Here is a 16,907-nt window from a genome sequence, read left to right as displayed (position 1 = left end):
ACACGGCCGTGTCAGTTGACATGGGTGGCCGTGTCAGGCTACTATTTTACCACTTTCCACAAAATGCTTTACAGTGATCCAGACACGGGCCGTGTCAGGCCACTGTTTTACCAAACCCCAAACCAATTTTCCTTCAGTGCTCCTGACACGGCCCATGTCAGCTAACACGGGTGGTCATGTCAGGCCACTGTTTTCCAACCTCCTTCATGCATTTTCCTCTCTCCTGACACGGCCCGTGTCAGCTGACACGGGTGGCCGTGTCAGGCTGTCCTTTTGGCCGTTTTTTGGTTTTCTTGTTAGGTCAACCGCTGGTTCCTCTGGCTCCTCCTTGTAGAACTCCTGTATACCTACAGACACATACAACTGATTAGAAATAAAAAGCGTGGGTTGCCTCCCACGAAGCGCTTCGTTTAACGTCGCATGGCTCGACGGTTCTCCGTCTACTTAGGTGAGACAGATTTTTTCTATAGGACCACCCTCCTGGTCTTGTATGTAAGGTTTCACTCTTTGCCCATTTATCTTAAACATGTCTCCATTCGCTGGATTTCTTAGTTCAACGGCTCCATGTGAAAATACCTTTTGTATCTCAAAGGGTCCCGACCATCGGGACCTCAGTTTCCCTGGGAAGAGTTTCAACCTTGAGTTGAATAATAACACCAGTTATCCTTCCTGAAGGTCTTTCTTCTGAATGCGCCTGTCATGCCAGGTTTTGGTTTGTTCTTTGTATATCTTGGCATTCTCATACGCTCGATTCTTGAACTCTTCCAGCTCTTGTAATTGGAGGATCCGAGATTTTCCCGCTTTGGCCAGATCATAGTTGAGGAATTGTGTAGCCCCAAATGCCCTATGCTCAAGTTCGAGTGGTAGGTGACAAGCTTTACCATAGACTAACTGATAAGGGGACATACCTATTGGTGTTTTGAACGTTGTTCGGTATGCCCAGAGTGCGTCATCGAGCTTGATTGACCAATCCTTTCTAGAGGCACTGACAGTTTTTTCTAGGATTTGCTTAATCTGCCAATTGGATACCTCAACCTGTCCACTGGTCTAGGGGTCGTATGGAGTGGCGATTCTATGCTTGACATTGTATTTCCGCAGTAGGTTTTCCATCAATTTATTTAGGAAGTGGGTACCTTCTTAGTACCCCAAACCATGCGAAAATACAATTCTTGAGGAAGTTGATCACCACCTTTGCATCATTCGTGGGTAGTGCAACTGCTTCCACCCATTTTGAAACATAGTCAACCACAACCAGAATGTATTGCTTTCCAAAGGAAGGTGGGAAGGGTCCAATAAAATCTATCCCCCATACATCGAACAGTTCGCCTTCTAACATGGCATTCTGAGGCATCTGATTTCTTTTAGATATGTTTCCTGTTCTTTAACATCTGTCGCACTCTTTTACTACTGCTTGTGCATATTTAACCAGTGTGGACCAGTACAATCCAGATTGGTGGACTTTGGTTGCGGTTCTGTCTCCGCTAAAATGTCCTCCATATTCAGAGTTATGACAGGCTTTTAAAATGTCCCTCTGCTCTTCCTCTGGAACACATCTCCTGACTAGACCATCTAGTCCCTTTTTGTAAAGGAATGCATCGTCCCATACATAGAACCTGCAATCATGCAAAAACTTTTTTCGTCTGTTAGAGTCAAAGTCATCAGGTATTAGTCCACCCACCACAAATTTCGCGTAGTCGGCGAACCATGTGATATGCGTAACGGCTAGAATGCGTTCATCCGTTAACTCATCTATGATGGGTGTGTTTCTTCTGTTTCTTGAATCGGAGTCATCCGAGACAAGTGATCAACAACAGTGTTTTCACTATCCTTTTTGTCTCTGATTTCCAGATCGAATTCCTGTAGTAGTAGGATCCATCGCGGCAGGCTCGGCTTGGATTCCTGTTTTGCAACAAGATATTTCAAAGCATCATGGTCAGTATATACAATTACCTTTGATCCCAGCAGATAGGATCTGAATTTGTCAAAAGCGTATACCACCGCCAGAAGTTCTTTTTCTGTGGTTGCATAGTTCATTTGAGCAGGGTTGAGTACATGGCTTGCATAGTAGATCACATGCAAGAGCTTCTCCTTGCGTTTCCCTAGTACCTCCCTCACTGCGTTATCACTTGCATCACACATTATCTCAAAAGGGAGAGACCAATTTGGGGCAATAACTATGGGTGCTGACACCATCTCCTTCTTCATGGTTTCGAAGGCTTTCCTGCATTCTTTGTCAAATAAGAACGACATATCTTTTACCAGTAGACTAGTCAATGGTTTGGAAATCTTGGAGAAATCTTTTATGAACCTGCGGTAGAAACCCGCATGTCCTAAGAAGCTTCAGATGCCTTTTTCATTCACTGGTGGTGGTAAGTTTGCTATTACCTCCACTTTTGCTATATCCACTTTGATACCCTTGTTGGAGATCTTGTGGCCCAATACTATTCCTTCCCGGACCATGAAGTGACATTTTTCCCAATTCAGGATCAATTTTGTTTGCTGGCATCTTTCTAAAACAAGTGACAGGTTAGTCAAACAGTTATCAAATGAAGAACCGAATACCGAGAAGTCATCCATAAATACTTCCATATGCTTTTCGAGCATGTCAGCAAAAATAGAAGTCATACACCTTTGAAATATGGTTAGTGCGTTGCACAAGCCAAATGTCATTCTTCTATAAGCGAAAATACCATAGGGGCATGTGAATGCAGTCTTCTCTTGGTCTTCAGGGGCAACCGCAATCTGGTTGTACCCCGAATAACCATCTAGGAAACAATAATAATCGTGTCCTGCAACCTTTCCAGCATTTGATCAATGAATGGTAACGGGAAGTGATCCTTCCTTGTTGCAACGTTTAGCCTTTTGTAATCGATGCACACTCTCCAACCTGTAACAGTGCGGATTGGAATCAACTCATTCTTCTCATTCTTTATTACCGTTGTGCCCCCTTTTTTTGGTACCACGTGGACTGGACTTACCCAAGAACTATCGGAGATAGGGTAGATTAGGCCCGCATCCAAGAGTTTTACAGCCTTTTTGCGCACTACTTCTTTCATGGCTGGGTTAAGTCTTCGTTGTGGTTGCACTACCAGTTTGTGGTCATCCTCCATTAAGATCTTGTGCATGCAAACAATAAGGCTTATACCTTTTAAGTCCTCAATTGCCCATCCGATTGCACCCTTGTATTTTTTTAGCACTTGAATGAGTTCTGCCTCTTGGACACTCTGCAAACTAGCATTAATGATGGTTGGACATTTTTCTTTAGTGTCTAGAAATACATACTTCAGATTTGTTGGCAACTGCTTCAGATTCACCCCTGTTTTGGGTTCTTGAGTGACATCGGATGGTGGTGGTCTTAGATCTTCCCACCGGTGTGGTCTAGATCTAATCCATTCAGGTTGTTTTTCCGTCAGAGCAAGCACCTCAGATTCTTCTTCATCTTCATTACTTTCAAAAATGGACAAGCTTAAGACCCGGTTTAGAGGTGACCTGTGTAACACCCCGAATTAAATAAGAGGATTATTTAATTAAGTTAATAATATATTTAATAATTTAATTAAATAAATTGAATTATTGGATTATTATTATTATTATTTGGAATAATAATTAGTGGAAAATATATAAGTTGGAATAAGGAAAAAAAAGGTTTTCATTTGTTGGTAAAGAGTTTTCACGTGAAACAGAGAAGCGGCTGAAAGGTGAAAAGTGGAGAAAGAGCAAAGGTTGAAGAACGGAAAAGCTTGAAGCTTAGAGATTGCCGGATTATCTCAGGTAAGGGGGGTTTATCGTCGCTTAATGGGTATTATAGATTAACATGTCATGGGTAGTGAGAAACCGTTGAATTGACCCTAATTGGGATTGTTGAATGCTGAAAGATTGTGATGAATAAACTGAGTTTAAGCTGTAATTGAGTCCGTAATTGTGTGAGTCGTGTTTCCCCGAACGTGTAGCTTTTTACGGAAATTGAATCGGAGGTCCGGAAGTCCTCCAACGGCGGAAAATGCGGAAACTCTGCATTCTGCCTTGTGTTAGCGCAGGAACTGCTGTTTTGTCTGCGTTAACCGGTTAACCCAGGGCGTTAACCGGTTAACACTGTTATATTTTGTGGAAATGTGTTGTTTTGCCTGCGTTAACCGGTTAACCCAGGGTGTTAACCGGTTAACACTGTTGCGTTTTGCCAAAAAATGTATTTTTGTCCTGCGTTAACCGGTTAACCCAGGGCGTTAACCGGTTAACACTGTTGGAAATTAGAAAAATTGGTATTTTAATGTTGTGAACGTAATTAGTGATTGGCCTATTTTAGTTGATTGTGAGGAATGATTTTGTTGGGTTTATGTTATGAAATGTTGATCCAAATATGTTGATTAGTTGTGTTAAAGTTGTTGAAAATACTGAGTTGGAGGCTTGATGAGCCAAAGTTGATTATAAGTTGATTTTTGTTGAAAACGTTGTTGTGTTGATATTATTATTATGTTGTTGACAGTTTAAAGTCGTGTATGCCATGTACATTCATATGCATTAAGTCGGAGCTTTGCTCACACCACGTTGGCCTGGATTGGCAAAATTTTAAGTTGAAAGTTGAAGGCTTATGCCTTGATGCCCACTAAAATGGCAATGATTTTAAGTTGGGAGTTTTACTCCGAATGGTACCACATGCATGACGAGTCGAGTCTCATTAGAGTTGCATTCTGTTGGTTTGTTGTATGTGTATCAGTGGTATTGATCTTGAGTATGTATATGAGTTGTGTTGATATTGGGTGATTAATGAGTTAAATTACTTAACATAACATGATGATTTATAATGTTTGTTACATCGATTGAGGAACTCACCCTTACAATTATTTTTCAGGTAACGAGCAATGAGTTGAGTAGAAGCTAGTGCTTGGAGTCTAGTGTAGTCACCGTAGTGGGCCATGCTCTGATAGATGTAACATCGGGACGGGATGTTTTAATTGTTTATTGTCGGTTGTTGAACCATTTTTCATGTAATACGTTATATGTTTGTGGAATGGTTGAGTTGATTTATATCCGCTGCGAATTGTGCAAAAATGTTATTTTGATTAAATAATGAGCATGACAGTTATTATGTTGTTAAGTGTTATGTGACACCCTTGGTGCATAATTACTCTGATATTTGTTGTTGTTATTTTAATTAAATATTTGGGGTATTTTAGAAGGGTGTTACATTAGTGGTATCAGAGCAGGTCGGTCTGTCCGGCCAGTTGTCGTGTCATTACTGTCTAACAATTAGGTATTGTTACCAATCTAACTTTAAGTTGTGTTGTATTGATAAGTTGAAATGGCTGGAAGGAATGACGCTGCAATGGCTGCCGCAATGCAAGCAATGGCACAAGCGGTGCAGAACTTGCCAAATGCTGGTGGGGATGCTGGATCACGTAGCTTGGCGACTTTTCAAAGAGAGAATCCGCCGGTGTTTAAAGGGAAGCATGATCCAGATGCAGCCTTGGGATGGTTGAAAGAGATTGAGAGAATCTTCCGTGTTATGGATTGCACTCCAGCTCAGAAGGTTCGGTATGGTACTCACATGCTAGCAGTCGAAGCTGATGACTGGTGGCTAGAGACTCACGAGAGGTTGACCGTGGCAGGTGAAGACATTACTTGGGATGTATTCCGTAGGGAATTTCTGAGAAAGTATTATCCGGAAGATGTCCGTGGTAAGAAGGAAATTGAGTTCCTTGAGCTGAAGCAAGGAAACATGTCTGTCACTGATTATGCTGCGAAATTTGTGGAGCTGTCCAAATTTTATCCTCATTACACTGGTGCTGGTGCTGAATTTTCAAAGTGCATCAAGTTTGAGAACGGATTGCGCTCTGAAATTAAGAAGGCTGTTGGGTATCAGAAGATACGCATTTTTACTGAACTGGTTGATAGCTGCAGGATATTTGAAGAGGACAATAATGCTCATTACAAGATTGTCAGTGACCGCAAGGGAAAGCAGCATCAAAACCGTGGCAAGCCGTACGATGCTCCAGTGGAAAAAGGGAAACAAGGAGCTGCTCCGGCTCAGAGGACTAGTAGGGGAGGTGCTCCTGCTGGTATAGTTTGCTTCAAATGTGGTCAGGCTGGTCATAAGAGTAATGTATGCACTGCTGAAGTAAAGAGGTGTTTTCGCTGTGGTAAGACTGGTCATGCAATGGCTGATTGCAAGCACAAGGAAATGATTTGTTTTAATTGTGGCGAAGAAGGGCATATTGGAAGTCAGTGTCAGAAGCCAAAGAAATCTCAGACTGGGAAGGTGTTCGCATTGACCGGAACTCAAACCTCCTGTGAGGACAGACTTATCCGAGGTACATGTTTCATATATGGTACTCCTTTAATTACTATTATTGATACCGGTGCTACCCACTGTTTTATTTCTGCTAACTGTGCTCGAAGACTGGGTTTAAAATTGTCCGATTTGGATGGTGAATTGATTGTTGAGACCCCAGCTAAGGGATCAGTAACTACTTCTTTGGTATGTTTAAAATGTCCTTTGTCGATCTTCGATAAAGATTTCTATGTTGATTTAGTATGTTTGCAGTTGGATGGGATGGATGTAATTCTTGGTATGAACTGGTTAGAGTATAATTATGTTCATATAAATTGTCATCATAAGTCGGTGAGGTTTTCCACTCCTGAAGAGGAAGGAGTTGACTTATTACCTTTCAGAGAATTGCGAAAATTGATGAAAGAGGGAGCTCAGATGTTTTCTTTGATGGCGACGTTGTCGGTTGAAAGTAAAGCTAAGATAGAGGAACTGTTAGTGGTGAAAGAATTCCCTGAAGTTTTTCCTGATGAAATTCCTAGTGTGCCGCCAGAGAGGGAAGTTGAATTTACTATTGATCTGGTACCTGGTACTAGGCCTGTTTCGATGGCACCGTATAGAATGTCGACATCTGAATTGTATGAATTAAAGAAGCAATTGGAAGACTTACTTGAGAAGAAGTTCATAAGACCAAGTGTGTCGCCGTGGGGAGCTCCAGTGTTGCTAGTAAAGAAGAAAGAGGGTAGTATGAGGCTTTGTATTGATTATAGACAATTGAATAAAGTAACGATCAAGAATAAGTATCCACTACCGAGGATAGATGATTTGATGGACCAATTAGTGGGTGCTTGTGTGTTCAGTAAAATTGATTTGAGATCGGGCTATCATCAGATCAGAGTGAAAGATGAAGACATCCAGAAGACAGCGTTCAGAACTCGGTATGGACATTATGAGTATTCTGTGATGCCTTTCGGTGTGACTAATGCGCCAGGAGTATTTATGGAATACATGAATCGTATTTTCCATACTTATCTGGATCATTTTGTGGTAGTATTTATTGATGATATTTTGATTTACTCTAAGTCCGAAGGAGAGCACCAGGAACATTTGAGATTAGTATTGGAGGTTTTGAAAGATAAGAAATTGTATGCGAAGTTGTCCAAGTGTGAGTTTTGGTTAAGAGAAGTCAGTTTTCTCGGCCATGTAATTTCAGGAAAAGGTATTGCTGTAGATCCTTCCAAGGTAGAAGCTGTATTGCAATGGGAAACTCCTAAGTCGGTTACCGAGATTAGAAGCTTTTTGGGATTAGCTGGATATTATAGAAGATTTATTGAAGGATTTTCTAAGTTAGCACTTCCGTTGACTAAATTAACTTGCAAAGGTAAAGCTTTCGTGTGGGATGTTCAGTGCGAAGAGAGTTTTAATGAATTAAAGAGGAGATTGACGTCGGCGCCGGTTTTGACTTTGCCAAATCCGGGGGAACCGTTTATAATTTACTGTGATGCTTCGTTGATGGGTTTGGGAGGTGTGCTCATGCAAAATAATAAAGTAATTGCTTATGTGTCGCGACAGTTGAGAATTCATGAAAAGAACTATCCTACGCATGATCTTGAACTTGCTGCTGTAGTGTTTGCGCTAAAACTTTGGAGGCATTACCTTTATGGTTCCAGATTCGAGGTTTTCAGCGATCATAAAAGTTTAAAGTATCTATTTGATCAGAAAGAGCTGAACATGAGACAACGTAGGTGGTTCGAATTGCTTAAGGATTATGATTTCGGTTTGAATTATCATCCAGGAAAAGCAAATGTTGTGGCCGATGCTTTAAGTAGAAAGACCTTGCATGTGTCAGCAATGATGATTAAGGAGTTGGAATTAATTGAGCAATTTCGGGATATGAGTTTGGTTTGCGAAGTAACACCGCAGAGTGTGATGCTAGGAATGCTAAAGATTAATAATGATTTTATGGATAGTATCCGAGAGGCACAGAAATTGGATGTGAAATTAGTAGATATCCTTAATCGTTGTGGTCAATCAGAGCAAAGTGACTTTACGGTTGATGCGAGAGGTGTGTTGAAATTAGGGGAAAGAATTTGTATTCCTAACGACGCAATTTTGAAGAGAAGTATTCTAGAGGAGGGTCATAGAAGCAGCTTGAGTATTCATCCAGGAGCTACTAAAATGTATCAGGATTTAAAGAAATTATTTTGGTGGCCCGGAATGAAAGAAGATGTGGCTCGTTTTGTGTATGCGTGCTTAACTTGTCAGAAGTCGAAGATTGAGCATCAGAAGCCTGCTGGGTTGATGCAACCGTTGGAAGTTCCAGAATGGAAATGGGATAGCATTTCTATGGACTTTGTAACGGGGCTGCCTGCTACCTTACGAGGGCATGATTCGATTTGGGTGATCGTTGATAGGCTCACGAAGTCGGCTCACTTCATACCTATTAACATCACTTACCCAATTGCGAAGTTGGCAGAGATTTACATCCGAGTAGTTGTAAAGTTGCATGGTGTTCCTCTGTGTATTGTGTCGGACAGAGATCCGAGGTTTACATCGGGATTTTGGAAAAGTCTGCAAGATTCGTTGGGCTCTAAGTTGAGGTTGAGTTCGGCATATCATCCTCAAACTGATGGCCAAACAGAGAGAACTATTCAGTCATTGGAGGATTTACTGAGAGCTTGTGTTCTTGAACAAGGAGGTTCGTGGGACACTTATCTTCCATTGGTCGAGTTCACATACAATAATAGTTAGCATTCTAGTATCGGAATGGCGCCTTTTGAAGCATTATATGGTCGTAGATGTAGAACTCCGTTGTGTTGGCACGAATCTGGTGAGAGTGTAGTACTTGGACCAGAGTTAGTTCGAGAAACTACCGAGAAAGTGAAGTTTATCCGCGAGAAGATGAAAGCTTCTCAGAGTAGGCAGAAGAGTTACCATGACAAGCGGAAGAAGGATTTAGAATTTCAAGCTGGTGACCATGTGTTTTTGAGAGTCACGCCTGTGACCGGAGTTGGGAGGGCTTTGAAGTCTAAAAAGCTCACTCCTCGCTTCATTGGTCCGTATCAAATCTTAGAACGGGTTGGAAGAGTTGCTTATCGGATGGCATTACCACCTAATCTTTCGAATTTGCATGATGTATTCCATGTGTCGCAGCTTCGGAAGTATATCTCAGATCCGTCTCATGTGGTTAGTATGGATGATGTGCAAGTGCGAGATAATTTAACAGTAGAGACAAAGCCTGTGCGAGTTGAAGATCGTGAAACAAAGACTCTTCGAGGAAAAGAGATTGAGTTGGTTAAAGTCGTTTGGTTGGGAGCTGCGGGCGAAAGCATGACATGGGAACTTGAGAGTCGGATGAAGGAGTCTTATCCAGAGTTATTTGCTTGAGGTATGTTTTCGAGGACGAAAACTCTTTTAGTAGGGGAGAGTTGTAACACCCCGAATTAAATAAGAGGATTATTTAATTAAGTTAATAATATATTTAATAATTTAATTAAATAAATTGAATTATTGGATTATTATTATTATTATTTGGAATAATAATTAGTGGAAAATATATAAGTTGGAATAAGGAAAAAAAAGGTTTTCATTTGTTGGTAAAGAGTTTTCACGTGAAACAGAGAAGCGGCTGAAAGGTGAAAAGTGGAGAAAGAGCAAAGGTTGAAGAACGGAAAAGCTTGAAGCTTAGAGATTGCCGGATTATCTCAGGTAAGGGGGGTTTATCGTCGCTTAATGGGTATTATAGATTAACATGTCATGGGTAGTGAGAAACCGTTGAATTGACCCTAATTGGGATTGTTGAATGCTGAAAGATTGTGATGAATAAACTGAGTTTAAGCTGTAATTGAGTCCGTAATTGTGTGAGTCGTGTTTCCCCGAACGTGTAGCTTTTTACGGAAATTGAATCGGAGGTCCGGAAGTCCTCCAACGGCGGAAAATGCGGAAACTCTGCATTCTGCCTTGTGTTAGCGCAGGAACTGCTGTTTTGTCTGCGTTAACCGGTTAACCCAGGGCGTTAACCGGTTAACACTGTTATATTTTGTGGAAATGTGCTGTTTTGCCTGCGTTAACCGGTTAACCCAGGGTGTTAACCGGTTAACACTGTTGCGTTTTGCCAAAAAATGTATTTTTGTCCTGCGTTAACCGGTTAACCCAGGGCGTTAACCGGTTAACACTGTTGGAAATTAGAAAAATTGGTATTTTAATGTTGTGAACGTAATTAGTGATTGGCCTATTTTAGTTGATTGTGAGGAATGATTTTGTTGGGTTTATGTTATGAAATGTTGATCCAAATATGTTGATTAGTTGTGTTAAAGTTGTTGAAAATACTGAGTTGGAGGCTTGATGAGCCAAAGTTGATTATAAGTTGATTTTTGTTGAAAACGTTGTTGTGTTGATATTATTATTATGTTGTTGACAGTTTAAAGTCGTGTATGCCATGTACATTCATATGCATTAAGTCGGAGCCTTGCTCACACCACGTTGGCCTGGATTGGCAAAATTTTAAGTTGAAAGTTGAAGGCTTATGCCTTGATGCCCACTAAAATGGCAATGATTTTAAGTTGGGAGTTTTACTCCGAATGGTACCACATGCATGACGAGTCGAGTCTCATTAGAGTTGCATTCTGTTGGTTTGTTGTATGTGTATCAGTGGTATTGATCTTGAGTATGTATATGAGTTGTGTTGATATTGGGTGATTAATGAGTTAAATTACTTAACATAACATGATGATTTATAATGTTTGTTACATCGATTGAGGAACTCACCCTTACAATTATTTTTCAGGTAACGAGCAATGAGTTGAGTAGAAGCTAGTGCTTGGAGTCTAGTGTAGTCACCGTAGTGGGTCATGCTCTGATAGATGTAACATCGGGACGGGATGTTTTAATTGTTTATTGTCGGTTGTTGAACCATTTTTCATGTAATACGTTATATGTTTGTGGAATGGTTGAGTTGATTTATATCCGCTGCGAATTGTGCAAAAATGTTATTTTGATTAAATAATGAGCATGACAGTTATTATGTTGTTAAGTGTTGTGTGACACCCTTGGTGCATAATTACTCTGATATTTGTTGTTGTTATTTTAATTAAATATTTGGGGTATTTTAGAAGGGTGTTACAACCTGGGTCTATGCTGGTTATTTTCTTGAGCAATTACTTGGTCGATTATCTCTATAGTGTTGCTTGTGCCGACATCATCTTTGTGTTGCATGGTATTCCTTACATCTATCTTTAACTATTCATCATAGACCTTAAGGGTCATAGTTCCTTCCTCAATATCTATCATACACCGTCCTGTTTCAAAGAATGGTCTTCCCAATATAAGAGGGATCTCCTCATCCTCCGACATTTCCAAAATGACGAAGTCGACTAGAAAGACAAACTTGTCAATTTTTACAAGAACATCTTACACAATACCATAGGGTCGCCTAACAGAGCGATCCGCAAACTGAAGGGTCATTTGAGTATCTTGAATAGAACCGATGCCTAATTTCTTATAGATGGACAGTGGCATCAAACTTACACTGGCTCCTAAGTCAATCAGAGCTTTCTTGAATTTACGATCACCAATAGTGCAAGGAATAGTAACCGATCCCATGTCTTTCTTTTTCACTGGGATTTTCATGCCTCGGAGAACGGCACTGCATGTTTCAGTCAGGATGATCGATTCAGTATCAATGGAACGCTTCTTGGAAATTATGTCTTTCATGAACTTGGCATATATTGGCATTTGTTCCAATGCCTCAGAAAAAGGGATATTGATTTCGAGTTTTTTTGAACATCTCTAGAAACTTCTCAAAATTCTTCTCATGTTGATTTTTCTTCTTCTGTCGTGGAGGGTAAGGAAGTTTGATTATGGGTTTAGGAACCTTTTCCTTATCCGGGACATGAGGTGGTATTGCTTCTTCATCTTGGACTTTTGTTTCCTTGATTTCTAAATCCACCCTATTAATTTATCTTTTTCTATATCATTTACCTCGGTTGACTTTCCACTTCGGGTTGTGACAATGTTAACAATGTTATGTTCCCGTGGATTTGTCACCGTACCACTAGGTAGGGTTCCAGGGGCTTGAGAGTTTGATGCTAACTATTGTGCTATCTTTCCCATCTGAACTTCAAGATTTTTTATGGAGGTTGTGGTATTTTTCAGATTGGTCCTTGTTTCTTCTTGAAACTGTATACTGTGGGCTGCTAACTTTTCAATGGCAATCTCCTATTCAGCCTTTTTAGGTGCCTGTTGTTGTTGCTGCTGTTGCCGATACTGAGTCTGATATTTCCATGTACGTTGTTGCGGAACATTCCCTCTCTGATCTTTCCAAGAGAAGTTTGGATAATTCTTCCAACCTGGGTTGTAAGTGTTAGAGTATGGATTATTCTTCTTCAAGAATATGATCTCTTCAATTTATTGGGGAGTCGCATAGCAATAGACCGTGTGATGAGGTCCATTACAGATTTCACAAGTACTCTCCTGAGCTGGTTGAACCTGTGCTATCTGTTGAGTACCTATATTCATAGCTTTCAGCTTTTTGTCTACTTCGGCGGCAACAGTGTCTTCCAGATGGATTTTATTTGTTTCTAATTTTAGATCAATTACCCCGTCTGGCTGACTGGTACACCTGTCATATAGCTCTAGATGCTCATTAGCAGCTATTGCTTCAATAATCCTCTTGATACCAGTGGCTGTTGAGAAATTTGTTGAGCCACCGGCTGCTGTATCAATCAACTGTTTTGTCTTTATTTTCAGCCCATTAACGAACATCTGCATTTATTCTGTCTGATCCATATTCTGAGTGGGACACGCGACTAAGATCCTTTTGAATCTTTTGTAAGTGTCTCCCAATGATTCCCCATCCTTCTGTTTGAAATTCAGAATTTCATACCTTTTTCTCATGAATAGTAATGCTGGAAAATACTCATTTTAGAATGCAGTTTCCATTTCTTCCCAGGAAGTGATACTACCGGCAGAGAGAGAATAGAACCATTCTTCCGCGTCTTCAGCTAAAGTGAACGGGAACATTCTTAATTTTTTTGCTTCATCAGTATGACCATCAATTTTCAAGGTGGTGCTCATGGTCAGAAATCTTTGCAGGTGTTTGTTGGCATCTTCATTAACCTTTCCGGTGAAAGGTTTTCTTTCCAATTGATTGATCGTGCTAGGATGCAGTTGAAAATTTATCACATTTACCGGTTGGTTAACAATGGTTAGTCGACCACCCGGTGCATTTGCACCTCCATAGTCACCTAGGAGTCTTTCCGGAGGTGGAGGAGGTGGAATTGGAGGAACTTCAGCCATTGGTTCCTTGACTTCTGGTTGATCTGAGGTACTTTCTTTTGTAGAATCCACTATTTGTTCTCTGTGTCTTCTATGAAGGGTTCTCTCGATCTCTTCAAAAAGAATTTCAGCTGAGGATTTTCCTCGGATACACAAATTAGTAAATTATAAATGACAGAAAAATAATTTTATTGCAAAGCAACAAAATTTTAATTGAAATAAAATTAAACTCTATTTTTGGCAGTCCCTGGCAACGGCGCCAAAAACTTGATCGGGAAAATAACAAGTGTACTATTTTTTCTTTTTATAGTAATAATGGGGAAATTCCCTGAATGTCGATCTCAAGGACTGCACGTTAGTATTGAGTTTAAATTATCATTCAATTACACAAAAAGTATTAATTTGGTTTTTGAGTGTAAAAATATAATAATAAATGGAAAGGTAAAGAAATATGAAAATAAGGGTTTATAGAGAAAAAGGAACAATGTCAGGGAAGGTGTATGATTTATCCCTGTAACAACTCTGAGTTACTATTGCATCAACAAATATCAATTACTACCAGTTCTCAAGGGTATTTTCTCCCAATTCCTTGGTGAGAAAACCTTTAATCAATCTACCCTAATTCCTATGTCCATAGGCAATTAGGGTGAAGTTAAGCTGTATAATATCAAGAATGCTCTGGTTCATATAGGGTATCTCTAGTCCTAGGTGATATCTACTGCAGAGTAACCTGATGAAAACCTTATCACTGGCGGTCCAGCCTAAGTGATAACCATAAATCAATCTCAATTGGTCCGAAAGAGAGAGTAATAAACACATCAAAAGATTACCGTAAACAAAATATTATAAATGAAAATGTAAACTCAAATTCATTATAATTCTAAATTAGGGACACCCCCCTAGCATTGGGGAGTTTAGCTACTCATATTGTTTAAAACAAATTCAAGATAAAAATTACACATTACAAGTAATTGGATGACTTTGATCTTCAATCGCTCCCACTCATGAATCTCTTCAGCTCTCCAAATGCCTTGATCTTTATAATACTTGATTGCTTCACAATACTATGGTTTGCTGTATTCCAAGATGATTTTTCCTTTGGCAGAAGACCTCTTTTTATAGTGAAAGTTCCCAGCAGCAGTTGGACAGGTCCAAAGATGTCTCCAAAAAGCCCGCGGAATGAAAAGCCCGAGAAAACTATCTCTATCCATTTTCAAAACCTTCTTTGTGTGAACTACTTTTATTCTAAACTTAGACCATTTTTGCAAAAAGATAGAAACTTTGGCCTTATGCCATTGCATTTTAAAACTTATTTTCTTAAATCAAACTTTTAAATGAACTTAACTCATTCAAACCATTTTTAGGCCTTTGTGTTTTGTCAAACTTAAAATTTTGTTAACATCAAAACACTCATTTTGAAATTTATAGCACGAACTACGAGGTTTTGATCACTCATTTTTATGTTGGTACGTAGGCACAAGACCGAAGGTCTTGTCAAACATAAAAATATAATTAATAAATTCTTTTCTCATCCCCCCATTCTATTTGTTTTTAAACATCACTTTGTACAAATACATATGCATACAAAAAGGGCTCCCTAGGAGTACCTAGGACACTTTGGGTGCTAACACCTTCCCTCTGTGTAACCAACCCCCTTACTTGTGATCTCTGACTTTTATTAGTTTTTATTTGAAAACTTTTTACTTTTTGGGTTTTGTTCGTACTTTTTCCCTTTTCCCTTGGAAACAATAAAAGCGCGGTGGCGACTCTTGTTAATTGATCTTTAGCCTACTTTTTGTGTGAATATAGTTGTATATGTGTGATCTTTGTAAATATGTATGTGTGATATAATCTGCTTATTGTGCTTGGTGATATCTGAGTGGTGAGATAAGTTCTAACCCGAACTTGAGTGCAATTAAGATAGGAGGATGGTATAGTCATGTTCGATTTGTGTGGAGTAGTTCTTAACAAGTTGGCTTGAGACACGTCTGCTCAGTGGAGACTCCTTTGGATTTGGAAATGTCACACAAGTATTTGTGGTTAGGCATTACTATTTCTAATTAGGTATGTAAAGCTGAGGACCTTAGAACACCTAACCCATCTTGGCCTATATAGGACGTAGTGCGGATACTGTTCAAGTATACACTTAATCATACTTGTTACGCGATACTACACTCAGATTAGTTTCTCTCGAGAATATTATGGGTCGATGAGTTAGTCATCTTAACCTGTAATATCCAATAGATGGAATTAAGACTCTGGGAACTTTTTTAAAACATGATCTACAGGTATTTATCCTTAGTTCACTCCTTTGGGATGGTTCTTACCCAAACTCCATGCTCGTGACTTGCAACAAACCCTTGATTCTTCATTGATCGAATCAAGTCTATTCAATATTGTCACAACCTGAAAAAGGAGATGCGAAAAAACAACCGGCGAAAAAGAAATGACAGAAGAGTCGCCACCATGCGTTATTTATCCCAAAGGAAGGAAATGAAACGCTCAAAGTAAACCTGGAAAAAGGAAAGGAAAAGACAAGCTCTCGCAACCAAATCTTGGGTTCGAGAGCCGATTATGCGAAGGGAAGGTATTAGCACCCCTACGCATCCGTAGTACTCTACGGGATCCACTTTTGTTGTTCTTGTCTAAAGGGTGTAGGTTTATCTAATGTACTATTTACTAAAAGGGGGGTCAAAAGAAAATGACTCGCACTGATGTCACATCCAATGCATACGTATCTCATCTGAACATGAGAATCAGAGTCTTCGTAGCTCGGCTACCTAGGGGTTAAAGAGGAGTGTGCTCGCTAAGACATCACGTCTCATGCCTACGTATCTCATCTGGAATGAGAATCAGAGCAAGCTGTAGTTCGGCTAACTACAAGTTAAGGGTTGTGTTTTGGGCGAACGACGTTACTACGCAATCTACCGGATCCTCGACCTTTGGAGACTTACTCGCCTGTAGTAGAAGGAGTTAATGTGTTCTTAGGGGAAGAAAAATCATTGAGTTGGTTTGTGTTTTAGGAATGCTCATGCAAAAAAAGGAAGTCCTAGACGAAGGAACAATGTTACCTTAATTGACATGCAAACGAGAGACTGTACGAAGCCTAGCAATCTTATGGGGAAACGAGCACACCAGACAAAACATGTATCTTAAAGTAAACGCGCCAACAGGGGGGCTCAAACATACATGGGTAGGGCTTTAGTCAAGAGGGGTCATCTCAACCTCGACAAACAAGCCATGGAAAGGTAATCAAATGGGCTCTTAACCACTGACATTGAATGTCAGGGTGAGCAGGTCAAAAGGGTAATGAGGATAAGACCTCATAGCTCTTAACCCTGGACAGGGTGAGCTCATGACAAAAAGT

General features: G+C 40.0%; 1 protein-coding gene across 1 annotated transcript; it reads right to left on the bottom strand.

Annotated features, from left to right (window-relative positions):
• Positions 1-11,674: 11,674 nt before the first annotated feature.
• On the bottom strand, positions 11,675-11,998 carry LOC127080118 (uncharacterized). The gene has a single exon (XM_051020445.1). The coding sequence runs from the start codon at positions 11,996-11,998 to the stop codon at positions 11,675-11,677; it is 324 nt and encodes a 107-aa protein (XP_050876402.1).
• Positions 11,999-16,907: the final 4,909 nt, after the last annotated feature.

The sequence above is a fragment of the Lathyrus oleraceus genome, chromosome 5 (assembly GCF_024323335.1).
Source record: "Lathyrus oleraceus cultivar Zhongwan6 chromosome 5, CAAS_Psat_ZW6_1.0, whole genome shotgun sequence".
In the NCBI taxonomy this organism is placed as follows: domain Eukaryota; kingdom Viridiplantae; phylum Streptophyta; class Magnoliopsida; order Fabales; family Fabaceae; genus Lathyrus; species Lathyrus oleraceus.
This window is presented reverse-complemented; position numbering and strand designations above follow the sequence as displayed.

Excerpts from the sequence above, each read along its gene's own strand:
- LOC127080118 (XM_051020445.1), bottom strand. The coding sequence starts at position 11,998 with ATGCCAATATATGCCAAGTTCATGAAAGACATAATTTCCAAGAAGCGT.